The sequence below is a fragment of the Podarcis melisellensis genome, assembly GCF_964234715.1.
Source record: "Podarcis melisellensis genome assembly, chromosome: 12".
Classification (NCBI taxonomy): Eukaryota; Metazoa; Chordata; class Lepidosauria; order Squamata; family Lacertidae; genus Podarcis; species Podarcis melisellensis.
The window spans coordinates 10658354-10686231 of NC_138544.1; the positions used below are offsets into that span (position 1 = coordinate 10658354).

Consider the following 27878-nt stretch of genomic DNA (forward strand, 5'->3'; position numbering starts at 1 on the left):
TTTTTAGGAGAAAAAATCTGCGTGTTATAGAGCGAAATTTACGGTAACTTTACAGATTTCAGTGGGTCTGCTCTGAGAATGACTGGTTTGGATATAAGCTATATTTTTAGCTGTGAAATACTGTCACATAACCTACATTAATTCACCCATGTATGATAGAAAATTCAAGTCTTAACTTGTTTAAGATTTTGTGTGCTTTTCAAGTTTGGCAAGTTTCTGTCTTGTCCAACAGTATTTGCCACTGGCCATGCATACATTTCTAGCATCAAAGGCACCATTAGAGGTACAGGATATTAACTCTAGGATTGACTTTCATGGGACAGAATTCATCCAAATTTTAAAATGAAACTACAGCAAACAAGTCCAAGTCACCTAGATTCAACCACATGCTTAAAAACAAAAATCTTGATTTTTAACTATTATTTCAGATATGTGATACCTATGTTTAACATGTGAACCTAAATTATTCTTGTGTGGGATTATCCTTCTATGCCTGCATGGACTGGGAAAATGTGGTATTGTGAAGAGACTGAAGGCAGTGCTACTAGATTCATAGCAGTTCAAGCAGGTCGACACAACTTAAGATAAACCAGGAGCAAGATATCAAAATAAATGTCAAGTGTTTTACTTCTCAGCCATGAATAGCAATTTAGCAACATTTTTTTGCAAATCATCACTGATGAACATCTTACAACTTGAAAGCGTCTTCTGAAAGATTCAATAAAAATATGCAGATTTATTTATTTTTCTTGCTCATTCTGGGGTAACATAATATTGATCTATGGAATCATTTGTATATTACAGGAACTTAAATACAACCTATCCCCATCCTTGAGTGTTTAGCAGAAACCTCGGCTTCAAAAACCAACGCCAAAGAGTGCACCCAAACTTCAGAAACATAACACGTTATAGGCAAGTAAGAAATATCTACTGTTAAACATTTCTAAACCGTCTCTATGCAATATTATGTTGTACTTAAGATTTACAATGTCTTGATTGTGAGCTAAACTGATACCCAAAATACAAACCAGCAAAATATAGAAGGAAACCGCATTTAGTCTTGTGGACTAAATCTCACCCAGTGCAATTCCTTTTGCTTTTCATCTCAATTACCCCAAATACTATTTATAGGAAATTACTTTTTTTTTTTAATAAAGAATTTTGGTTTAAGTGTAGTTCACACCGTTTGCTGTAATCTAATTCTGTTCACATACTACAGATGCAGCCTGCTGATCCTTTAAGAGGTTTAATACAGTCAGAATCCAATCGGGAGCACAGAATGTTTGAGAATCTAACCAGAGAAAAGTTACGGAGCGTTTTCAATACAGCGAGGTACACTAACTGGAACTAAAGATTTAGTATGCTTATTGCAAGTTTCTCTTAGTTATAACAAGCAGTGCTTCTTTGCAGATATGTTATTGCTGTGGATAAGGATATCCAGGCTGTTGTGGAGGGTGTTGTGGGTAAGGATATCCAGGCTGCTGTTGTCCTGGATACGGTGCTTGTCCAGGATTTTGGTACATAGCCGCAGGATTGTAGGGCAGATTGAACTGGCCATACATGTAAGGATTGTAGCCCATTGGCATAGGCATCTGGCAGTATCTGTAAAAACAAAAAGTGGCAGGATGTACAGTTACAATACCGCAGAGCACATAAACCTCTCCATTTGGCCTTCTGAAGGATCTCCCTCTCCATAGCCCATCAAAACTTCTGCTAAAAAAACAGCTTTCCAGAATTTTGGAATCCTTAATAGGGTCTTAATACTCTAGGGGAGGTCCAATTCTGGAATCCTCCTGCCACAATAACTTCCACTAGCAAGAGCTTTAACTTGGTGCTACCATTGCTTGTGAAACATGGACCGCTTATAAACGCCATCTCCAACTCCTTGAAAGATTCCATCAACAGTGTCTCCAAAAAATTGTTACACATCACTTGGGAAGACAGGCAAACTAATGCCAGTGTATAGGAAGAAGCAAAGATCACAGGTGTTAAAGCAATGATTCTTCAACATCAACTTCGTTGGACTGGTCATCTTGTTCGGGTGCCTGATGAACGTCTTCCAAAGTAACTACTCTATTCCAAACTTAAAAATGGAAAGCATAATGCTGGTGGTCAACAAAAGAGGTTTAAAGACTCTCTCAAGGCAAATCTTAAAAAATGGAGTATAAACACCGACAACTGGGAAACACTGGCCTGCAAGTGCTCCAATTGGAGAACAGCCTTTACCAAAGGTGTCATGGGCTTTGAAGACGCTCGAACTCAGGACAAAAGGGAGAAACATGCTAAGAGAAAGGCACACTTGCCGTAACCAGCTCCCACCCAGAAACCTATGTTCCCACTGTGGAAGGACATGTGGATCCAAAATTGGCCTCCACAGTCACATATGGACTCACTGTTAAGACCTTGTTTTTGGAAAACAATCTTTACTTGGCTATGAGTGAGTGATCGTCAAAGAAGAAGAAGACTATTGCTGAATAATTAAGAGCAATCTAATCTCTCAAGTGGTGCTCAAGCACTTTCTTTTTTTCTTTGCAAACTTACCCAGGGTATCCTGGATATGTCGGATAAGGCGGCCCCTGAGCCTGTGAAGGTGCTGTGTTAGCCGTAGAGCCAGCCGGAGAAGGTGCTGTCCCAATGGCTGCTTGTACAGGAGTAGTGAGTGCATTTGCCGAAGAAATCACCGGTGGGGGAGGGCGTGCTGGGGGCTGTGGTTTACTGGCCTAAATAAGAAAAGTGGAGTTAGGTGTGAGCTGCATAGACATAAGCTACAATGCTATCATCTGTGTGTGGCACTAAACAGAATAGGCTCTGAAAAACAAGAGGAAACATGAGCCAAGAAACAAGGCTTCAAATCTAAGCTCTGAACAACCCAGGGCCAAGCTACCTATTCCCTATATTTTAATCCCAAGGGCTATATAACCTTCTGGGGGCCACCTGCCAGTGCGGATACAAATATTACCTTTACCACTTAATATAAATGTTACTTGTGTGCTAGTTCCAATAGTTCCTTATACACCCACCCACTCTCTCCATCTTCTAATAGAGGTTAAGGACACATTCCACACCCGGCCAATTTGGTTGCCAATAAATATTGCCACAGACATTTCTGAGATCACGGTCTTTCCAATGAGTGGCTCCTGTCCAGGTTTGTTAATTGTCTTACTTTAAATGTTGTCAGGATCCTATGCCCTTTTAAAATGTGTTTTTTTGGGGGGTGGGCTGTTATTGGGTTGTTGTTTTTATTTTGATTGTGTATTTTATGGTTTTACATTTTGATTTTATTCTGTGAACTGCCCTGAGACCTCTGAATATAGGGCGGTATATAAATTCAATTATTAATCATAACAGTAGTAATTCTAGTCAGGCATAAATAATGGGGACGTGAAGCTGGGTCACTGACAGGTGTGGCCTGGGACAAAGGGGAGCTGTCTAGCAAGAGGTCTAAGGGCGAGACAAAGAGGGTACAGACCTTGCTGATGGTGTCAGAACCTGGGGGCAACACAAAAGCAGGCCTTCTCCACAGTGGCAACTACATTCCAAAATGCTCCACTACTGAAATGCTTTACGAAAAACTTATTTGCTGGCTTGGGTTTTCCCTGACTAGTACACTAATCCAACTGCCTTATAGTATTGGAGATATCTAGGGCACTGTTTTCATTGAAACTGTGTTCATGTTGTTGTTTTTTAATCGTTTCTATCTTGATAAACCCCTTCAAGATTTGTAATGGTAAGTGGTATCATATATATTTAAATAAGCTAACAGAAATGCTGCCCACCTGCAATAGCAGCCACCACGGAACAGGTGGTTTCTCATTCAAGAAACAGCTATGAAGGAAAATAACACTATACATTTGTTTAAGTGGTTCCTTTACTTACCACGCTGGTTCTGGGAGCTGGAGTTGGAGTCGAAGATGCTGGAGGTTTGTTTCCTCCAGTTTGGTATGCAGGCACAGAAGGAAAAGAAGGCGCACTGGGTTCTCTAGCAATACTTTGCTGCAAATCTCTTAAAAGGAAAATGTTTTTCATAAGATTTGAAGCATAACATAGATTGCTGCAATATCCCCCCCAACATAGAATTTATATTCTATACACACCTACACAGGGTCTTTGCAGAGAAAGCTACCAAGCTATTATAAAACTGGTCAAATTACCTCTGCAATTAGGTTGAGCTTAATCTCACCAAAGCTTAGCAGAATTAAATACGGCCTTTTTGGATCAAATGGTATTTGAAAGAAGCAAACGTTGTTTCTATTGCATAGAAAACCATGCTCCAATCTTCAGACACTATGGCTTGTCAAAAGTGCCCAATTTGCTCATGCAAGGGATGTGTTCGTCCGTGACCCTGAAGAACAGCTGAAATAGGCTGCAAAGGGACCACAGCAGCTCTAGAATGTAAGTAAAACTCTGTGTGTACTTCTCTGGATCCACACACGTGAAATTTGCTGCCTAAAGTATGCAGACAAAAAAGTTCAAAAACTGCAGAATGCCAGAGACATGTTTGTAAGAAACAGAGCAGGGATCCCCAAACTGTGGTCTGTGAGCTTCATTCTGGTGGGCCACAGCATGTCTGGATTTGCGGCTGAAGATGGGAACTGGCGCACCCATTGCAATAAATGTCTGTATTAATTTCATTTTAACAACTCCTGTTCTTTCTTACATTGTATTACGTTTTGAATTCAATGAAATACATTAAAACACAGGGCTTTAAAAATAGAAGTAGCAATCCTATTATAAAACCACATAGCACTTTTGCTCAAAAAAAAAACAAAAAACAACAACCACATAGCATTAAACTACAAAAGGCAAAAAAAAACATTAAGTGATCTGCCAAGGCCATGGGCAATTTTTAAGTTGGGGCACCACCGGAATAGAGGAATATAGCTGGCTCTATGCATAATAGATACATATTTAGCCCTTACTAATTGGCCAACTTCTTGACACACATAAATAAGTTACTGCAGAATGACTTAAGTATTTCCTGTAATTTTCTCAGAGACCAAGCATTTACAATAAATGCATATTTATCATTTGAAGAGTCACCTCTGATCTCAAGTCCCCCTGACTGGAAGGAACTCTTCCCTCAAAGGTAGTTAAGAAAACCATTAAGATGAAATATCATCTAATATTTGAAGGTGGAGCAAGCTTACTTCAGAAGTTCATCTCTCTCCGTTTTGCGTGCAAACACAATGTCAGTGCATTTGTTTTGGAACTTCAGAAGGATTTCAGTCAATTCATTGTAAAACTAGGAAGGAAGAAAACAGTGACTCCTCACCAGCAAGAAGCATTTTAAAAACAAAGCACTGGATATTGACATAAGTCATATTTCCAAGGAGGAAACTGATGACAAAGAAACATTTTAGTCCACTGCTATTTCCAGCATCGCCACTAGGAAAAGCAAATGTGGAACTGCATACCAAGGAATTATATGAAAACAGTCTGCAGGTGCTTAAGGGACAGTGTGAAGACCATATATGTCAACTGACAATTCTCATTACCATCATTTACCATTTCTTCACTTCGTACTACATTGCATTCTGGTCCAAAGAGCCCTAAATAAGATGCCTGTGTTTCAGATGGAACAAAGGCTCTGGTTTTAAGAGCTTAAAAAATGTACCTTGTATACAAAGGGAATGTATACCGTATCTACTGCGCTAAGCCTCAGTATCACTGCAACAAATTATATACTGTTCCTGTTAGCCCAACCTCTTTCCTCTGTTGCCTCCCTTGTGCCATTTGCAATTTTAGAATGTTTTGATTACAATACACCCCCACTAGTACCTGGGAGACCAGGCTTCAAATCTCCACTCAGCCATGAAGCTCACTGGGTGACCTTGGGCCTAACCTACCCTACAGGGTTGTTGTTGTGGAGATTAAATGAAAACTATGCAAGCCATCTCCAGCTCCTTGGTGAGAAAGGTGGGATAAAAAGTGCGATAAATGAATAAACAAACGTTCTTCAGTTTAAAACAAAAAACAATACACCCCCAACATAAACATGCTGCCAGGGCCTTCCATTCTGTTTTTTAGTTTTTATCTCTTCCTTCTTGTTCCCTATCTTCCCATTTCTCTGCTAAAAAGAGGGGCTACAGGTGTTAACTTCAAAGGAGACTCAAGGCTGCAATGAGAGGGGCATATTAAGAACTCTTCTTTATTGGTTCTGTATAACTCAAAGGGATGCCATTTCCCAAACTTCCAATTGCTTGTATTTCAGTTAGAATTTCTCCCTTTCAGTTTTATTGCTTATTGTCATTATAGGTAATAAATACTTGCTCCGAAATTTGTGGCATTTCATCCCATCCCATCAAAGTAGCATTAAGTATATGAAATGTCACCCCATTTTCAACTTTTATAATTCAAGACCTGCGTTCTCTCTAGAATACAGTATATACATTTATTCAAGTGGGCTTTTGCAATGCTTTACATTGCACCTGTTGAAACTCACTAATCAATCAGACCACGGAAAAGAATAAAATAAAACCTGTGGTATTGCTTTTTGTGGGGATGGACCTTACGATACCTTTGTGCCTTCTCTCAGGTTGGCTACAAGTTCCACAAAATTGTCATTAGCAACAGCTAAATTCTTTAGAACTTCTTCTCTTAAATTGGATTCATTATTTGATTGCTTCATCTTAGAAAATTCCTGATGTGAATTCTACCATGAGAAAAAAGAAAGCATTTTAAGAGGGTTTCACAAAGTACATACTATTTCACAGGCATTTATCTCAACTAAGATAAATACATTTATCTACTAGAAGAAAATATTTGTGGCTGCAAATTTGAATTAATATAAGCATAGTGAAATCAATGAATACCAGCACCCTGCCCCCCAGGTACCAACTGTGCCAAGCTGGCCCTTAAAATGTATCACAAAAAAGTAAGACTACCTGAATGTTGTTGAGCAGCTCCTCCTGTTTTTTCAGGGTCTCCTGTACTTTGTGGGTGAGACTACCATAAATGCGATCCAGCTCAGTGACAGAAATGGCTTCTTCATTTAAAGTACCATCCTGTGCTAGGGCTGTTAGGAATTTTGTTGTCATATCAAAGTTTATTGCCTTCAGATCATTCTCTAATTGCTCTCTCTGCTTTTTCAGTTCTTCCAGATTAGCTAGCAAGGATTTTAGGACATTCACCACCTAGAAAGCAAAGTGCAATTAACTGTTGGTACTTTGAGGCATTTGTTAAGTCTTATTTTCCACTATGCACCAGAAAGAGAAGAGTCAGAACTAGCAGTTGTTTTTGAAATACCATATTTTTCGCCCCATAGGAAGCACTTTTTCCCCTCCAAAAATGAAGGGGAAATGTGTGTGCGTCCTATGGGGCGAATGCAGGCTTTTGCTGAAGCCTGGAGAGCGAGAGGCATCGGTGCACACCGACCCCTCTCGCTCTCCAGGCTTCAGGAAGCTATCCCGCGGGCTCACAAGGCTTGCGGGCAGCAGCCTGCAGCCCCGGCGAGTGTCCGCAAGCCTTGCGCGCCCGACAGGAGGTCCCGCCAAGCATACGAGGCTTGGGGCGGCAGCCTGTCGCCCGAAGCACGCGGAGCCCTCCGGAGGGTGCCCCGTGCTTCGGGCAGGTGTGCACAAGGCTTGGGGCGGCAGCCACGGCTGCGGGAGGGGAAATAATTTTTTTTTATTCATTTCCCCCCCCTCCCCCCAAAAAACCGAGGTGCGTCCTATGGGCCGGTGCACCCTATAGGACGAAAAATATGATACTTATTTTCTCCCACTATTGCATCCTCAAGGCTGTACGTTAAAAAAATTAGCTTAGCAAGGCTGGGCCTTACAGAGGCCAATTCAGTGACAAGTTTGTTGCATCACAGAACACAGACTTGACCAATCTGGGGCAAACTGAAATGGCATATGGAAGATCTGGCCGTGAAGTGTTCTGATTTTTGCTTTTAATTACAAAGTGGATCATGATGATGAGCTGTTCACAAGAACCTATAAATTTATATCAGATGGATTGGGTGGGGACGGCAAACAGGATAGGCCTTTCTCCATTCCATGCCATGACACTCAGGTAATCTGGGAAGGCCTTGCAGAACTTTTTAATGTAAAAAGCACAACACAAAAAAGCCCAGTCTCCTGTGTCCCATTAATTTTGCCTTTCAAATGAAGTTCTTCCTAATAGATGATTAAGTTTTTGTGCTGCGTTGGAATTCTACCTTTAACCAGGTAGAATTATTCTATAAGTAATTCTTAGAAGGTTGTGTTGCATTATCTTTAGCAGTGTTTTTCCAATGGTTCACCTCATTTTAATGTCTAAAGATGCAACACAGTATGACTGAGGCCAAACAAACACATCTTTTCCATGTAACCAATGCTCATTCAGGATCAGAAACAATGCTCAGATGCTAAGTACTTGAGCAACTGGCCCTGACTAGCCTGTGATGAGCTTCCGATCATTACAGCAGCATTGTGAGATGAACCCATGAAAGCAACACATGAACAGTGCTCCTGTAATATCTAAGGAAGATTTTTACAACCCTTCACCCTAAGTTTTAAGTCAGGCTTCCTCAACCTCGGCCCTCCAGATGTTTTTGGCCTACAACTCCCATGATCCCTAGCTAGCAGGATCAGTGGTCAGGGATGCTGGGAATTGTAGTCTCAAAACATCTGGAGGACCGAGGTTGAATAAGCCTGTTTTAAGTAGTCTCTCAACCAACTGTTAAGGCAGAACATTATCAATCAAGAACTGAATCGTTAAGAATTGTTAAGAAACTATATGAAATTTCTAAATATCTTACCTCGCTTCCCTGCATAGTTTTTGCTGGATTTGCTGACGGAATTGCTGCATTCAGTTCTGGTTCTGGTTTACATAATAGTGAAATTGTATCACGATGTGACTGGTAACGTTCCTTAACCTGTTTGTCAGCTTGCACAGCTTTATCCAAGATATTGCTGTAATTGGCTCCCTCTACAAAAAATAAAAAAATATATATAAAGGTTCATTCGATGCTCAAGCATGCCTCTTTTACCAATACACAAAATACTGTAGAATTACTAGTTTAAAAACTTAGTAATATACTGAGTCTGCATTACAAATAGTTTAGTAAATTGGTGTTTGTGTGAATTTAAACAAGTCCATTGTTTGAAACCCACTTATAGAGATACTTTTTGGTCCACCCTTCATCACATGATCCCAGGGCTGGCTCCAAAACAGTAAAACACTAAAGTAAAAATAATTCAGCGCACAACTTATAAAAACGGGTATGATTCTCAAGCTCACCCCCACCCCCATGAACCACTCGAATCTGCAGATCGTCTGGATCTACCCGTAATTATTTTTCTGTTGTAACAACTGCAATGTATTATGCTAGATGCTGTATGATTTTTAACTATTTTTATTGCTATTTTTATCATACTTTATCATATTACGATCTGAATTCCACAGATTTCAAGTTGCAATACAAGAAAATACAATAAATAAAAGCAGCAAAAAATAAAATAAAATCAGTCTCAATAATTAAAGCACACATGCTGCAGACAATGTGAGACAATGAGTAAAACTTTAAAATAGTTGAAGGGGTCCGTAATGAATCAAGTTAAGGTTCTTTAGCATAATGAATTCTGAAGTACAGAATTAAGTTGCTCTCCTATCTCCATTCTGCACCTTTCCCCAAAGAGTAAGCAAATATGATGCATTTCATCCTATTATTTGAAAATCTTACTATTCTGAATTATATATGTAGTACAACTACGTTTTGCCACTGGTGTGCTAAACCTAGGTAACCAGACCAGAGAGGAACTTAGAAGAGGCCACCTGTTGTTCAGAGTCCAATAAATGGTGCTCTTACTCTGCTTCCTCTGATGTCTTTCCTTATCAATCCAACCCCTTTTGGGATAAATCTCAACACAGAATTCAGCTTCATGCCAATATATTTCAGCAACTCAGTACCAGGTTATGAAGAACAAATATTACCTGCTCTTAAAGGCTTATAAAGGTCATTTGATGGTGTTCTTTGCCAACGTTCCTTGAACTTGTTCTTTAGCTCATTGTCTGTTGTTTCTTCTTCATCCAATATCCTTAGGGACTAAAATCGTTTAAAAATATTTTAATTAAATAACTTCAAACCATAAAAAGGCTGAATCCATGCAAAGTGTGCTGAATATAGGCTTCACCTGTATCGTAATTAAATTTCCCAATTATTTGACTGGCATCCAATTTCAACTTAGTCTGGATTTAACCAAGTGGGCAAAATTCAACAGTGTTTGTGCAAGAGGTTTTGAAAGCTGCAGAATTCGTTGAGCAAACAATAGTGCACAGGCATAACTGTTACCAAGAATTATGATAGCAGCAGTTGTGTTAGTCGCTGTGCACTATCTTTCACAAGCGGACAACATCCACTGGATCTGGCTGTCATTCTGTGCTAAAATGAGGTTCCTAGTTAGCAGAACAGTTGTTGTGCAAGCAGACTGCCAGAACTGGGTATCATCCAATGACTTTAGAATGAAACAAATCCAGTGTTGCTTTGAAAACCTATCCCCTATAAACAGCCGATGCATATATTTACACACACACATAATATACATATAAAGGTAAAGGGACCCCTGACAGGGGACCCTCAGACGACTCTGAGGTTGCAGTGCTCATCTCACTTTATTGGCCGAGGGAGCCGGCGTTTGTCCGCAGACAGCTTCCAGGTCATGTGGCCAGCATGACTAAGCCGCTTCTGGCAAACCAGAGCAGCGCACGGAAATGCCGTTTACCTTCTCGCCGAAGCAGTACCTATTTATCTACTTGCACTTTGACGTGCTTTTGAATGCTAGGTTGGCAGGAGCAGGGACCGAGCAACGGGAGCTCACCCCATCATGGGGATTCAAACCGCCAACCTTCTGATCTGCAAGGCCTGGGCTCTGTGGTTTAGACCACAGCACCACCCACGTCCCTTTATTGGGAAAGGAAATATGCACATACATAGACTGAAATCTTGGAATCCAATCAAATGGAATCTATTTTTAAAACATATGGTGATCTAGTTTCTTGTAAATAAACAAAGAAAGTGTGAGAATTTATCAGCTCAGGTTTTGCCACTACCACAATATGGTAAAATGTAAGTTGATGTGCTAACAGTGTAGACTATTGGTATTATTGTAGGCTTACCTCATCCAGAATCTCTCTATTTCTCTGTAACAGTTCCGGAAGATCTTTCATCAACTGATCAATAGTTTGGACGCCTCCCTGTTCAATCACAGACTTAGACTTCTGCAAAATGGACTGAGGAACACTATCCCCAGAAACATCTTCTATGGCAGCGGGGAGATTGAGGGAAGCCAGCACTCTGGGAAGGACAATTTGACACTTCAATTGACATCAACCAGCTTTTAAAGACACTTGACTGACAGTTTGTTGAGAGTTAACATTCCCTTTTAACAATGTATAAGAATATACTGTCTTCTCTTGTACCATTCTGTTTGCTGTAGCAAAAAGTAAAATTACAGGCAGCCCCCAACTGACACAGAGGTTACGTTCCAAAGCACCGCTTTCGTAGGTGAAATTGCATATAATGGAAACCCACTGAAAAAGCCTGCAAATGCCCACCTCGCCCTTTGGGGATGTTTCAGTGAAGTCTTTATGACATTTCCGGGTCACTTCCAGGTTGAACATGCATAAATGGGGGGGGGGGGGCTGCCTGTGCCAAGTATCGTTGAAGTAAAAGTCAAATTATCCAGTGTGCTTTCTGCCACACACAAAATACAGTGGTGCCCCGCAAGACGAATGCCTCGCAAGACGGAAAACCCGCTAGACGAAAGGGTTTTTTCGTTTTGGAGGTGCTTCGCAAAACGAATTTCCTATGGGCTTGCTTCGCAAGACGAAAATGTCTTGCGAGTTCCTGCGGGGTTTTTTTTCCTTTCCCCCCCCCTTTTCCCAAGCCGCTAAGCCGCTTATCAGCTGATCCGCTAAGCCGCTTATCAGCTGATCCGCTAAGCCGCTTAACAGCTGATCCGCTAAGCCGCTTATCAGCTGATCCGCTAAGCCGCTAATAGCGCTAATCTGCTAATGGGCTTGCTTCGCAAGACGAAAAAACCGCAAGATGAAGAGACTCGCGGAACGGATTCTTTTCGTCTTGCGAGGCACCACTGTACTGCTAATGAAGACTTCTTTTTTATGAGTGTCACTGTACTCTTCTAATGCCAAACACAATTTTGGCAACATATAAATTTAAATGACATGAAAACGTACCTTTAATAATACTGAACTTCTGTTTTATTCAACAGTATCTCTTTGGCATGCCAAACAAACGGAATGTTTTACCAAGTCAGACATCAGAATCATCAACTCACCCATTTGCCAGATTGGTGGCCTCCCTCATCTGGGCTATTGATCTGTTAACCAAGTCTGCCTTTCTTTGGTTGTAGAGAGTGAGAGCCTGCTGCACTGCCAGGGGAACCATCTTCTCAAACAAATCTATAAAATGAGCAGTATTACTACGATGACCAAAAAACCCCAATGCTTATACGTCTACCTCCCCAGGGTACTTATCTGGAAAGATCAAACCACCAGCACACACTCTCCATTGCCTTCTGGAAAGGGAAGTCTTTCAACCAAAATTTTAACACAGGCAAAGTATCAATGCTTAACATGAGAACACCTCAAAACAGTTTTCTTCTAAAAGGCTTTAGCAAATGGACTTTTAATGAAAGGGCTGGTGCCGTAATGTTTTAATTTAAATTATCTGTATGGATTTAATAGATTTAATATATGTATATAGTTTTACTTCTAACAATGCTTAATTGTTTTAATTATTGTTTTTTTCTATGTTTTTAGCAGTTTGCATTTTTATGTGTAAGTTACCTTGAGTCCCATCAGGGAAAAAGGTGGGGTGCAGGTGAATAAATAAGCAACTGCTCAGTGATAGGCAAACTAAACTCTTTCAGAAGCAGTTTGTCCATCTTCAGAATGGAAAGATTACCAATACATCTCACAATAGCACTGAGAGATTAGCAATAAAATATACCCCCTTGAACATTTAGTGAAAAGGTGGTAAGTCCAAAAACTTAAGTCCAAAAATTAGAAAGGTACTGTTGGCTGTAATGTATGTTAAATGGTAGACTGCAATAAAAAGCATGCTTACCAGTAAATTTCTGACTCAAGGGGACAACAACTGGAGTGGCTTTCACAAGGCTGGCTTTTCCAATAGGCTCTAGATCTTTAAGATCAGGTATCCTGTCATGATAGATGAAGTCATTGTCCTTCTTAGCAGCTGTAAGTGCACGGCTGATTTTATCAGACAAGTCTTTTACATTTATATATTCATCATAGCGAGATGCCACTGTTTTTACTAGATCGGCAGCATGCTAAATTAAAAATAAAGTTAAAGTTAACACTTGGTTTCTACATACAACTGCAATATCTAATACACACACAATCATGACTATAAAGGTATCATACACATCCGAAAGAGTTTGCAAGGTGTTTGCCCAGAATTTACAGAACCAAATCTTTAGTTTCTACTCCAATGCTTTCTAACATATTGTTCAGATATCCTCTTTTACAGTGCAATACTGTACATGCCTACTCAGTAAGCCCTGTTGTATTTCATGGGACTTACTCTCATGTAAGTGAATATGGGATTGAAACTTTCAATGCCAGTAGAGTTAAATATCTAAACTGATTCCCAAAAGATACACTTCTGTTTCAAGCTAGGTCAAAGTCCCTAACAAACACCCAGCAATAAAAAATAAACCCAATAAAAATGAATAAACCGTAGTATGTCCAGAACACGTTACTCTTATAGTGCTCAGGTGCCTTTTTAGTGGCAATATATTTGCTGCAAAAAAACCAGCAGAATCCACCTTTTCCTAGAACAGGAGGAAATATGAAAGGACAAAAAGCTTGGTATTATAAACAGAAACGTGTCTGTATATACACACACATGCTTATTCACATTAAGCATATAACACCAATCCTGGCCTGATTGCACTGGCTGCCAATTAGTTTCCGGGCCCAATTCAAAGTGCTGGTGTTGAGCTATAAAGCCTTACAAAGCTCAGAACCTCAATACCATTCCCCATACAAACTGACCCAGACTCTGCTCTTGTCATCCATGTCCCCCTTCCCTAAGAGGTTCGGTGGGTGACAATGCAAGACGAGACCTTTTCTGTAGTGGCTCCCATTTGAAGAATGCTCCCCCCAGAGAGGCTCACCTGGTGCCATTATTGCATGGCTTTAGGCACCAGGCAAAACCATTCCTTTTTTACAAAGGCCTTTGGCCATTAAATAATCTATGGCATGTTAAAGGTGTGGTGCAGGGGAGATGGTTATGATGGTGATTTTACTATTATGCTTCGTGCTATGTTTTCATTATTACGCTCCATAAAATGAGTTCTTAACGTTGTACACCACCCTGGGACCTTATTGTTATTATCCTTGTTTCAATGTCATTGTGGAAGCCACTAGGAGTAATGAAAGCCACTTCCATCTTAAAATGTTTATTTTTGCTGTGGATCTCACCTCCTTGGAAGGGAGAAGGTTTTGCTTTGTCTGTCAACCTTCAAGTCTTTGGCTCTTATCTGAGACAGTTCTTACTATGTTAAAGAAGCAGCATATTTAATTCTATTGACTGCAATTCAATAGAATGTGCTAATGGGAGGGGAAAGGATTCCTGTGGTGTGTGCTTGAATGGCACCGTTAACACAGTTGTGGGTTGTCATGGGCAGAGCAGCATTGCTTACCTGACTTCCCAAAACCACAAGTTGCTGCTGGTTACTGAGAGTGGAAGATTTGAGTCAGCAGGCCTTTGGTAACTGGCAGTAGTGTATTAACATTGGAAAGCCAGGCAAGCAATGCTGCTCTGCCTACCACTACTGATTCAACCCCTGGAAAGCATGGCAAGGGGAAATGATTTCCAGGGCAATTGCTCAAGTGGTATATTTAATACATGTGGCTGCAGCTCAACGAATCTCACAATTTTCTTTTACAATCCCCTGGATTGCTTCTGCGGAACACAGTTTGAGAAACTCTGTTTCACCCTATAGAATTATCATCCAGTTAATTTTTTACTGTTAAAATGGAATACAGTGGTACCTCGGGTTAAGTACTTCATTCGTTCCGGAGGTCCGTTCTTAACCTGAAACTGTTCTTAACCTAAAGCACCGCTTTAGCTTACGGTGCCTCCTGCTGCTGCCATGCCGCTAGAGCACGATTTCTGTTCTCATCCTGAAGCAAAGTTCTTAACCCGAGGTACTATTTCTGGGTTAGCAGAGTCTGTAACCTGAAGCGTATGTAACCTGAGGTACCACTGTACATTAGTTAACACTGTTGCAGGCTTGGACTTCAGCCTCCTAATTGAGGTTGAAATCAGATGCAAGATGATTTTTAAAAGTCTTCAGGACCCCACTCCCATATACTTAAATCTTTCTAGAGCTAGAACCAATTACAGCATTCTAAAAAGGAAATGACGTTACTCACTTGCAATCTTGAGATTTCTTCACCAAATTTCTTCTGTTGCTTTGCCAGGATAGACTGGTGGTATTCTGCATTGGCCTGCATTATGCAGTGTTTTGCTGCCAGAACAGGAAACACCTCCTGGAAATAAAAATACTGACCAGGGGAAAGTCCAACCACATAAACCATCACAGACAACATGGGATGCAGGAGGAAAGAGGAAGAAGAACAGGACATTAGAGTCACCCAATTAATGGTTTAGAAAGGTTAAGACATGAGAAGCCATGGACACCCACCCATGTAACATTACATGGATGAAGTTTGGTGGAAGTATGAGCACAGCTCTGTATAAAAATAAATATAATTTGGGCACATTTTAAATTTGCTTAGGAGTTCAGTTCAGCTAACTGAACCCAAGCTTGGTAATCTTATTTAACAAAGATTAACAACTCAAATAAGAATGAGGAAGTACAGCTGGGATGCCAACCAGCTATTCCATATAGTTCCAACTATATGAACAGAAGCCAGTATAAGATCACACAAAGGAGGAATGTAGAGCCATTTTTTGCCTGTTACAAGGTTCAGAGTTATGTGGGTCAGTCCACATATGCATCTATGTACAGCTTTATTTCTCTGCATGGCAACTGCTTTTCCTTATTTGGAGCTTTTTAGCTTGGAGAAAAGGCAAAATGAGACTTGAAAAAGGTGTATAAAATTATACAAGGTGTGGAAAGAGTGAATAGAGAAATAGTTTTATCCCTCGCTCATAACACTAGAACTTGAAGGAATGTTGAAATAATGTTGGAAGATTCGGGACAGGCAAAAGAAAGAATTTCTTCACATACTGCATGGAGAACTCCAGAATTTGCTCCCCCAAGAGGTTATGATGGCCACCAACTTGGGTGGCTTCAAAAACAGGATTAGACAAATTCATGGAGAATAAAACTATTGATGGCTACTAGCCACAATGTCTATGTTCTAACTCCATGGTCTGAGGTCTCTGAATGCAGTTACTGTACTAGGAATCACACGAGGAGAGTGCAGCTTTCAGGCTTCCCACAAACATGTGGTTGGCCACCAGGAAAACAGGATGCTGGACTAAATGGGCCATTGGAAGGCTTAAGTTCTTACTGAATATTAAATACATAACTGCACAGAAAGAGGTAGAGATCCACTGAGCTTAATTCTTCAAGGAGGAACTACTGTGATTGTGTTGTTCTTGAGAATCCCTGTGATCTGCCAATTCACATGGGAAGAATTCATCTTGAAGTTGCTGGATATGACAATGTGGAAGAGACAGTATGTGTAAACTTGACTAACATAGCAAAATTGATCCAATTGCTGAAGCAGCTTCTAATTACTTCCCTGTCAATGATTACGTAAGAGGTTACATCACCCTCTATTTCCAGCCTCACTGAAAGTGCTTGTGCAACAGGAATTCAAACTTTAAAACATTCTTCCAAAGAAAGCTTTATGTCTGGTCTACACACACAACAAAATGTGGTAGTAGAATGCAGTAACGTTTTAAAAGCCTGTTGCTTTCCTAGGAAACATACACAGTCTTTAAAAATGATCTCCACCTGCAACCAGGTTTAAGGTTTGACACAGAATAGGCTATATGTGTTGCACATGTAAACAAGGTGTAAGTTGGTATAAAATGAATGAGTCATAATTACTGAACTGCATACCAGTGCACATATTCCAAGGTCCATCCTGTTATCAGCTCCTCCTGACTTTCCTAGCTCACTCTCAGTAGCTGTGCTGAGCATGAAGCAAAGGGGCAAGTCTAGTGGAAAAGCAACACCCAGCCCTTTTACTAAATTAATTTAAAAACTGTTGACACATGAACTCAAGCAGCAACTATATAAAGGAGGGCTGTTGAACCTGAAAACATAGCCCCTCTGAAAATTTAAGGATTAATATCCAAGCCAGCAGCAATTTCTCCTAACAAAAGCACCTTATTACTAACTTACACAGGCCCTTACACCAACTCTAGAGTTGAGACTTCATCCAAATAACTGAGACGCAAGTACAGCTAACGTACATCTTGAAAAGGAGGAAGTTTGAAGCATAAGTTCCATTACGAAGTATGTTAGTTTGAATTAATTTTTTAGTAAAGAATTGAAACCACATTCCCAGGCAGAGGAGGAGAGTCAGAGAAACATCCCAAATAAAAATTTTGTAAAACAATTTTTTACAGGTTTGTTTTTTTTACAATCAAGCAGTATATAAATTTAAATAAATAAAGCAGATTGTCTAACTGAAGGACATAATGTTGAAGAAACATGGAATGAATCGATGTGCTTTCCTAAATCTATAACAATTAGCAAGTATTCATTGGCTTCATGTGGGATTCTTCAAAATTTAGTTACGATTCCTAAATTTTCCTTTCTTCATAAGCCGCCTTCACTAGGAAGTTACTAACCTTGGGTAATGTATCCTTGTACTGACACTGTTTGAAAGCGTCGCCGTAATAGTCAGCAGCTTGATTTGCAAGTTTAGCAATGATGGCATCTTTCATTTTATCTAAAACAAAATATAGATGCCATTAAAACATATGACAGTTTGCAAAGCAGTAGCAAGGCAGTACTTTTTGCATGTACAACTTACAGGAGTAAGATCATATTAAAATCCAGTGGAAATGTGTGATCTGTGTTAAAAGTTCTGAATATTTTATGTACACTAAAGCAGCCACATTGTTTAGCTTTAGGAACTTACTGCCTATTAAAGTATTCCATTCAAATCTCTTTAATTAATAGAATACAATATTTCTAAGAAATGTATAAATCAAGTAATAGATTTCCAAAGGGAGGTCCAGTTATCAGACATCATATTCCACATCTACAATGTAAACTTGGTAGAAGAGCCTTACCAGGGTGCAAGCTCTAATCATGTCTTGTTTTGAACAACACTTTTTAAATCCAAGTATTAACTAGGCTGTTGTGTGAAAGTTATATTATAGCATCTTCAAATCTGCTTTGCAAATAATCCAAATGGTTGATGCACTTCTAAAATGCATATGATGATCCATGCTCCCCCCCACAACTACTGCTCCCCACATTTTCTATGCAAACTTATAAATCAAATGTCAATACTCTGGCAATCTACTAGCCCACAATAATCTTATTAAACTTTCAGAAATACATGATCTTAATAAAAAACAGACCAGCTCCAGAGCAAACAGTTTCTGTGCTTGTTTGTAACCAGCAGAATATTACTAATAGATTTTATTGCTCATACTATTTTGCTTGCTGCATTGTAATATTTTTTTTAAAAGATGGGATATAAATGCATATAGAAATAGAGCAAAATATGAAATAAATTTATCAAGTGGCCCAATCAATTTTCTACATTACTAAGGGTAAATTAATAAAAGACAGTGGTTCATTAGCTGCTCCTTAGCTGTGGTGGCAGATGAGGTTGCAGAATGTGCATGTAGAGGACACAGCGGAATATACAGGCAACCCCTATTTACATGCATTCAATTTACATGTAGCCCCAGAAATCTGGAATTAGGGAGAAGAAACCTGAAGAGCCTCAACAAAGCGCCACTTGCAGGCTTGCAATGAGACCCTCCCCAGAGCCCGAAGGGGACATCCTCTCCAAACTCTGGGGAAGGTCTTCTCATGAGCCAGATCTAGGTTTGTTGAGACTGCTCAGTTGACCACACTGAAAAGCTTTTCATTGAAATTAGGAGCAATGCTAATTGTTGTAGTTCCTACCATAGCAAAACAAAAAACTGAAATGTAAAAATTACAAGTAGACCATTACATACCTCTGGTAGCTTTTAGAAAAAAGACTTCTTGAGCCTGAGCCAGCATGATTAGGCTTAGTGTTCCAACTGTATCTGGGGAGATGTCCACTGTAGGTTCTCGACTTAATGACGAGAGGACAGTATCTTTAATGTGCTGGAAGGCACCACTAGCAAACTTGAGAGAAAATGATATTCTATTAAAGACACATGTTTGATATCATGATGTACAAACACATTGCATGTTTAGGCTTCTGCTGGTTTTGTATTTAGTAGAACTCAGATTTTTGAGCTAGACCGAGTGATACTAACACCAACAATTCTGAGGTTGCAGCAAGACAGAGAGGCAATGCTGCTTAAACACTGAGAGCTCAAAAGTCACATTTTTTTTCTAAGTCCGTAAAATATACCTCCTTTGTATTAGAAAACTATATTGCGGCCTCTTTTAAATTGCTATGAAAGGGAAATCTATAAAAGTATAATTATTTAAATCATTGTGATGGCGGTGTCGATATCCAAGAATGTTGTTTGTTGTTTCTTTTCAGGACATCTGAAAAAAAAACTGACAGTACTCCCATCTGTGCAAACAGTGAGGGTGTCAACTGATGTCTTTCCAAATTCCTTCAATGATCTCAGAGTTAAGGCCCATGTACTTCCCTCAGCAGTTCAGACCTTTTGAAGTATGTAGACGAACCTTCCCCAACCTGGTGCCCTCCAGATGTTTTGGACTACAACTCCCATCATTCCTGACCACTCATCATGCTGGCTGGGGCTGACAGGAGTTATAAAAACAAAAAACACTGAAGGGTACCAGACAGATGGTGTAGGCAGTTGCCATGATACAGTCAGCTGTTTCATATGCTTCCACAGTTTTCAAAAACAGAATGGGGTGAGGTAGGCTTTGCTACCCAGCAGCCTCTCATATTCCAAAGAAAAGTGAACACATGCAGTTCCAACTATGCTTTTCATAGGATTTGCTTCCTTTTAAGTCAGACTACTGGTTCCCTATCTGAACCAGAATAAATTTGAAATGTAGCATGATGCCCTAGTGCAGCCAATTTATATATGGCAAAGCTACAACTTAAATCCAGGTTTGCTGTGTTTCAAAATGAATAAACCCATTGCATGTTTCTCACCACCTTGTCCAACAATGAAAGGCCATTGTCCCACAACCAAGGTGTAGCTTTTTGAACACAGACTCAATCATACATGGCCAAATTTCAAGACAACTAATAGCAATTTCAATCATATGTTAGAGAAAAAAAGAAATACCTGATAATGTTTAGCAGCAGCTTTCAATCCTTCATCACTGTCAAGATTCTGTTCTGCTGCTATCTGGCTAGCCAATGCTCCACAATTGAACAGCACACAAGTCTTCTCATAGCCCAAACTTGCCAAAGCTGAAAGAAAACGTGCACGGAAAGTATACATTTTGCAAGTATAAATATTCTAATTACTTTTAAAATGCCTTAATGCACTTTTTTAAAAAAAAAAACTAACTCAACCTTGATATAGAGAACATATGCCTGCATTCTGTGTATAGAATTACATTTTCAGGAATCCCCTGCTTGCACTCAGTTAGCTGGTAAATATAAATATATGGCTTCTTTCAAATATTGATCTTTTAAAAAGATGACTGAAAACATGAATTGAAAGGCTGTACAAATTTCACTTATTTTTCTGTATCTCAATACTATACAATTTAACTCAGATTTCATTTTCATAGGAGAAGCTTACCAAGTTTGACAGATCCTCCAAAGAGCGACCCTTTGTCAAAAGCATCTTTCCAGGTAAAGGTTACACAGATCTGCAAGTATGAGAACAGAAAGTTACTTTCCAGTTTTAAGAAAGATATGGATCAGTCTTCCCCATTCTCTTGCCCTACTTATGCTGCTGGACTCCAAGGCTCCTCAAGCCCATCCAGCAAAGCCAATGGTCAGGGATGATGAGAACTGTAGTCCAACAACACATGGAGAGTACCAGGGTTTTTTTTGGGGGGGGGGTGTAAATTGATGCAGGCGTTCCAAGAAAATCTAAGCAGAAATATACATACCAAATGCAGACAAAAGTTTTTAAGCTCAAATTAAGAATTACATTATTAAGCAAAATGCAGAACAAATTGCCAGGAAAACAGCAATGGTTTGATGAAAATGGGGGCTCTGAACACATTCGCAGCAATCTTTGTCAATCTCTTCTATCAAGCAAAAGCACATCTAGACTTGCAGCCTCCACTCCAAATTAATAACTACAAGCATGTTGAACACAGTAAAATTATTTGAACTGTCGTTAATTTTAATGGGAGTCATTTAAGTATACACATGCAAATCGCTTGTGAAGCCAGTTTGCTTCAAAGCATCGGTCCCTCTTTCCACGTAGACAACAGCTATAAAATGGTTGCTATTGTTCTTCAAGGATAAGACTTCAGTCTCATACACATGAACAGAAACTGCCATCCACTCAGTTTCATGCAGCTCTTGGGGCATTTCAATGCCTATCAAAACAATGTTTAACGAGACATAATGCATTACCTGATTCTCAGAAAATGGAAATTTTGGCTCTATGGAACACAGTTGATCATAGTATCTGAAATAAATAAGTAAATATGCATAAGATTAGCAGTGATGTTTGCTTTATAATACGTCATAAAGTGACTATCAACATACCAAGAAAACAACAATGCAGGAATTTCAACTAGATCATACGTGATCCAAGTTAGATGTGAACACTTCAGAGATAACCATTTTGCATTCTGCAGACATTTACAGATTGCAATTTTAGCAACGTTATATCAATATATTGATCCTTATTTAGATTAAAATGCTGCTACTATAACCACTAAAAACACTTTCAAATCAGTCACTAAATTACTTCAGTGAATGAGCAACAGGTTGTGGACTATGGCTCTTCTTTTTATGAATTTTTATTTTACAGAAGCATTAGTTTCAAACCAAGCATTTGAAATAAAGCAGTACTATATTTTTTAAAAAATCATGTGCTCACTTTTTTGTTTATTTTAGAACAGGAAAAGCTTTGCTTTGTTTTTTACCTAGGCAGTTTCTTTTCCCAATTAATAACAAAAAAGAGCATTTTCCAGAGTTACCTCTGGAAAACAAGTTTATATATGCCTAGCCAGTTATTCTAGGACGCGGATGGCACTGTGGGTAAAACCTCAGTGCCTAGGACTTGCCGATTGTATGGTCGGCGGTTCGAATCCCCGCGGCGGGGTGAGCTCCCGTCGTTCGGTCCCAGCTCCTGCCCACCTAACAGTTCGAAAGCACCTTTAAGTGCAAGTCGATAAATAGGTACCACTTTATAGCGGGAAGGTAAACTGCATTTCTGTGTGCTGCGCTGGTGCTGGCTCGCCAGAGCAGCTTCGTCACGCTGGCCACGTGACCCGGAAGTATCTTCGGACAGCACTGGCTCCCAGCCTCTTAAGCAAGATGAGCGCGCAACCCTAGAGTCGGACACGACTGGCCCGTACGGGCAGGGGTACTTTTACCTTTAGCCAGTTATTCACACCTTGAAAACTTTCAGGCTGGGCCACTGAAATGCATTTTATGTGCAGCTGTCTTTCAGGACTGCTTGGAACTGCAGCTAGTCCAGAACAGTGTGGCAACATTGCTAACAGGGATCATCCGAACAGATCACAGCTTGCCTGTACTGAAACAACTCCACCAGCTCCTAATTAAAGTAAAAATGCTGGTCATGACATTTGAAGCCCTAAACAGCTTAGGACCCAGATATTTCTTGTAATGGCTAACTGTATCAACCCACCCACTGAGGATTTTCTCTGGGTGACAACACCACCTACAGTACTGTGGCTGGATTTCTTTGTTTCCTGTGGTGGCGCTTCCCCTAGAGACCTCATTGCTATCATTTAGGCATCAGGTGACAGAGACATAGCCAGGTAACCCCTGTCTAGCAACAGCTGGTGCTGGTGAACCAGCTGGACGTGGAGAAAGACAATCCATATCATCAAAACTACTTGGGCCTCAAGTGACAGAGTGCACAGAAACAGAGTCAGAAAGTCCAATCTACATACCTCGCCCTTTAGAGGGAGTGCACCCCATTAAGAATAGAGTATCTTCCCATTTCCCGTATTTGAATAATACCATGCCACAGAATTTCTGACTTGTCAGGACTCATTTTCAGCTTATTGGCTTCAATTAAAGCCATTACTACATCCATGCACTAAAAAAAGGCACAGCGCATTCACCAAATGCAAATTATGCAAGAAACACAGCTGAATGTTGCTCAATTATTGGTGGCACTTTGCTGCAAATCTCCAGGTGCCTACTCCTGATGGCTTCATACACAAATCAGAAGAGCATAGGACAAAATGGCCATAGGGCAAGTAAGCAAACACACCTCCTCACTGCCACTCTTTGTATTTGGCCCCGTATGCTGAAGCCAAACCACGGAAACATTGAGTATCCAGCTCCCTCATGGCTGACAGTACTCCTTCTGTCTCTCCCCCAAGACAGGTCAATCAAAAGTGACTAAAGCAGTTTTGGTGCTAAAACCAGGAATTAGGCCAGTTTGAAATGTAGTGAAATAAGCTTCCTACAAGCACCCTTGAAGTTGCAGTCACTTTGCTCAAGAAGCGGGGGGGGGGGGGGGATGTTTGCAACAAAGTTCATCTTCTGGATCCAGGCATGTTCAATGTAGCTGGTAGCACCAATTCCTGCAGCAAGGCATTAGCTACTTCCTGCACCCATCCAGTCAATACCAGTTTCCTGTTCTCATAATAAGGGTTCCCAGCAGCCCAAATCTTCCCAGGTCAGACTATGGCAATAGGGTAACTGTTATCCCATCCAGTCAACTATGAACCTGATGCTCACCTGGGGGGGGGGAGGGGGGAATCAGGTCCTGTTTCATATGCTGGGTTGCTGATGAACATGACACAGATGATATCTAAAGATTGTCTACCCAGGGTGGTCTCAGTGTAAATGTTGAAATCACCAAAAACCAAAATTCTGGGATTATTCAACACCATACCAGAAACCACTATGTAGCTCAAGTCTAAGGGAGGAATTCAACATGGCACTAAGGAGATCACAAGCATTTCTGCTTACCTAGTGGAACAATTCCCCTTCTACTCCCTCCAGGTGCTGTTCTGGGGGTTCTCCCGTCCCCCCTCATGCCTATTTAGGGGTGGCCAGGGGGGAGGAATGGGGAGAATATTGCTAAACTTTACGTAAGTCAATCCACCCTAATTTTTAATTGCATTATCATTTATAAATTCTTTCATTCTGATAATATTCTTTTAAAATTATCTTATGGGAATTGGGACAGCTGGAGTTCTTGGCCCATTTATAAAAAATCATAAAGCAGAAAAACAGGTTCTCCTACCTAGAGAATGAAGTGACTATCCCAAAAGTTTAAAAGGACTTCTCTTAGGTTGCCGCCCTGTTTGCAGAATGGAGCATAATTAATCTGCACTATTTCACTCATACTGCGCAGCATTCAAGTTCAGAACGCCAAGCAGCAGGAGATGGGAAAATATGGCTTTACTGTAGCGTTTACAAAACAGGGCATTGCTAACAGCAGTCCACAGTTTTATATGCCAGGCCGTGTTACCCTATGTCAAAGTCTGGGCAGTAGGGACACACCTAAATCTGCTGCTTTGTGCAGGGCTTTCCAGATCAATTTCTCCCGCAGTATAAACTGTACAACACCAGGAAGTTCCTGCTTTACCACCGACAGCATTCCTCTCACCTTCAATGCTTCCCCGTCTTCTCCCTACACATTTCCCACCTGTAATCGGTTTGTTCCCTGTCGAAAAGTTAACAGATCCCCATATAATCCAGGCCCAACCGAAAAGGCAGCGGAGTCCACGAGAAAAGACAGATGCTTGCCCCCCCCCTCGCCCCGCCCGTTATGGAAAGCCTTGGGCTCCATTTTCTGAACCCATTTGCTGGAGGATAAGCTCCTAATGGACACAGCGAGTCATTTCCAAGGAAACCTGCATCAGATCGCCCTGTTGGGACGTTTGCCCTCTCTGTCCGAAACGATGCACTTTGGGAAGAGGAAGGCTCTGAGAAGGAGCAAAGCAAGAATAGAGCATGGAGGCGGGTTGAGGGGGGGGAATTATCAATGACAAGCACAGACGCGAAGCGGAGCCTATTTCGGAGCAGCCACTCCGGAATAAGCACTCCTTTAAAGGAGCAAGATCTCCGGAGTTGTACGATAATAATAAACTGAAGGCGAGGAGAAGGAAGGAGAAGGCGCCTCCCTCTCTGGGTTGTGTAAGAGGGCGGAAGGTACGACGAAGAGTATTAAATTCGTTTAAAAGCACATTCCCAGACGGCGGGTGGGGAGGAGTGGAAACCCTGCGCCGAGAGGTTGTCTTCTTAACTTTGAACCGCCGGCAGCAACTTTTTTTTTGTACCGTGTCTGAGAAAAACGAAGCGCTCGGGACGTTTGCGAGTCCGCGGCTTCCCCCGCCTGGAGCAGAGGCCCAACGGCTCCGGCTCGCCGGTTGAGGGCGCGGCCGGGGCGCAACGTCACTCTCGCCGTCACCTCACCTGTTCTCTCCCCCCCCTCCAACGGACGCCAACGGACGCCGCCAACGCGCGCGCGCCTGCTCCCCTCCCCCTTCCCCCCGCTCGCTCACCTCAGGAGGGTCTCGAGCGAGCTCTCGTGCTTGTCGAGCGCGCGCCCGAGCGCGCTCTTGCGCAGCTTGTGGAGCTCCTCGGCGGCGCGGACGTGCTCGGCCTGAGACTCCCCGCCGGGGTACGTCTGCTGGATGAACTTGCACAGCGGCTTGGCCAAGTCCACCTCCGAGGCCTTCTTCAGCTGCACGGTAACGAACGACGCCATCTTCGCCGCCCCCGCCGGTCGGCTCCTCACTTCCTCGGCCCTAACTCAGTGGCTTCAGCGCCGAGCCCGCACTCCCAACTCACTTCCGGCCTCCGCGCAAAAGTTCCGAGTCTCTATGGTCTCCTCACGCCCGGCTGCGTCATCGTCACGCGGCTAGGCCCCGCCCACGACCGCCGCCCCCAGAAACGAGTCTCCCCCTCCGCTCTTAGCTCCGCCCAGGAGCCTTTCCTGGCTCCACCCCATTTTTCCCAGCGCCTGCTTTCCGCGCGCATGCGCCGTTGGCGCTTCTGTCGTTCATACTCCGCGTGGGGCGGATTGCTTCATTTTGCGGAAGGACGAGCTCGAACGTCAAATAATCCCGAAAGGGACCCATGTTGTGTGTCCCTTGGTCGTTGTTACAAGGCTCGGTTTTCCTCAGAAAAGCCCGCTTTTGAGGGACCTCATGGCTGCCTCGTCTACCTGGTGTCTATTCTGCTGCTTCATCCTTTTTCTGTCTGGTCTTTGATCTCCCTTCAAAATAAGAAAACCCTTTTTTTTGTTATTTATTTCTACAATCAGAGCGCGGCTTAGGGTATAAAAACACCAAAAAATAACATCAACAAAATGGCCCCACCCTGGTCATGTATAATGCTTTCTGACTACAGTGGTGCCCCGCAAGACGAATGCCTCGCAAGACGAAAAACTCACTAGACGAAAGAGTTTTCCGTTTTTGAGGTGCTTCGCAAGACGAATTTCCCTATGGGCTTGCTTCGCGAGTCCCCCCCCCCTTTTTCTAAGACGCTAATAGCCACTAATAGCGCTAAGCCGCTAATAGCCATGCTTCGCAAGATGAAGAGACTCGTGGAACGAATTATTTTCGTCTTGCAAGGCACCACTGTATAGAGGAATGTATTCCCCTGGTGCCTAAAGAAATGGAGGTAATACAGTGATTGGAGCTTGGCTTTTGTTGCCCAACTCTCCCATGGGACTCTGAGAAGAATGGATGGAGGTAGGATCCAGTGGAAAGCAAGGCAGATCTTTATTTTTCTGTTGCAGCAGAGTTCCCTCTCTTCCAAGGAGGGAGAGACCCTGAACAAAAGGGTGCAGGAACCTTTAAAGCCTTTTGACATTAGTCAAAGACCACCCAAAAACCATCCAACATAGGAGATGATCTGCAGCAGAAATCGCATCTGCTTGGATACTTGAAAATGGTCGCTGTTTGTGTTCCCTAGACAGCCTGGCCGTTCTTCTGGGATGCTTCATAGTTTCATTCCTGAATCCGGGTCCTAGGCTCACCCGATCCCTACACAAATGTCCCCTTAAGATGGGGTTTGTAAGCAGAAAAGACAACAGGAAGGTTTTCCCCATTTGCCTCCCTTACTGCAGAGGAATGTTTGAGGTTGTCGGGAGAGTCAAAATGCCTTCCGGATTGCTCTCCCGTACTTTTTCAGACACGTGGCTTTATATTGAGATATGGGTACATCTATGAATATTTATGGGATATGGGTGGCACTGTGGGTTAAACCACAGAGCCAAGGACTTGCCATTCAGAAGGTTGGTGGTTCAAATCCCTTTGACGGGGTGAGCTCCCGTTGCTCGGTCCCTGCTCCTGCCAACCTAGCAGTTCCAAAGCACGTCAAAGTGCAAATAGATAAATAGGTACCACTCCATCGGGAAGGTAAACAGTGTTTCCATGTGCTGCTCTCGTTCACCAGAAGCGGCTTAGTCCTGCTGGCCACATAACCTGGAAGCTCCCTCGGCCAGTAAAGCGAGATGAGCGCCGCAACCCCAGAGTCAGCCACGACTGGACCTAATGGTCAGGGGTCCCTTTACCTTTAATGAATATTTATTCCATATTTGAGGCCTTTGAATTCTTAGAACAATTTGGAGGGAAGGCACCTGGCAAGCCTTGCTGGGGAAAGCATGCCACGTACAGTACAGT

The 27878-nt window shown here is 41.7% G+C and overlaps 1 protein-coding gene and 1 long non-coding RNA gene across 4 annotated transcripts; one reads left to right on the plus strand and one right to left on the minus strand.

The window, feature by feature from the left end:
• Positions 1-603: 603 nt before the first annotated feature.
• On the minus strand, positions 604-26082 carry PDCD6IP (programmed cell death 6 interacting protein). 3 transcript variants are annotated; one of them, XM_081931027.1, is made up of 18 exons: positions 25752-26072; positions 21664-21718; positions 20873-20942; positions 20408-20535; positions 19160-19313; positions 17810-17910; positions 15409-15525; positions 13073-13295; positions 12282-12405; positions 11101-11278; positions 9919-10030; positions 8744-8913; positions 6885-7133; positions 6518-6652; positions 5148-5242; positions 3877-4003; positions 2542-2720; positions 604-1602 (listed from the first exon to the last, which is right to left on the minus strand). In XM_081931027.1, exons 1-18 carry the CDS (start codon positions 25955-25957, stop codon positions 1416-1418), a joined length of 2610 nt encoding a protein of 869 aa, XP_081787153.1. In that variant the 5' UTR covers positions 25958-26072; the 3' UTR covers positions 604-1415. The 3 variants fall into 3 exon arrangements, with proteins under 3 accessions (XP_081787153.1, XP_081787152.1, XP_081787154.1); XM_081931026.1 differs by having other exon boundaries at positions 15409-15540; XM_081931028.1 differs by lacking the exons at positions 604-1602; positions 2542-2720; positions 3877-4003 and adding an exon at positions 4051-4385 and having other exon boundaries at positions 15409-15540; positions 25752-26082.
• Positions 11286-12239, plus strand: LOC309380977. The gene is made up of 2 exons (XR_014173249.1): positions 11286-11696; positions 12072-12239. It is a non-coding gene; the product is annotated as an uncharacterized lncRNA (long non-coding RNA).
• Positions 26083-27878: the final 1796 nt, after the last annotated feature.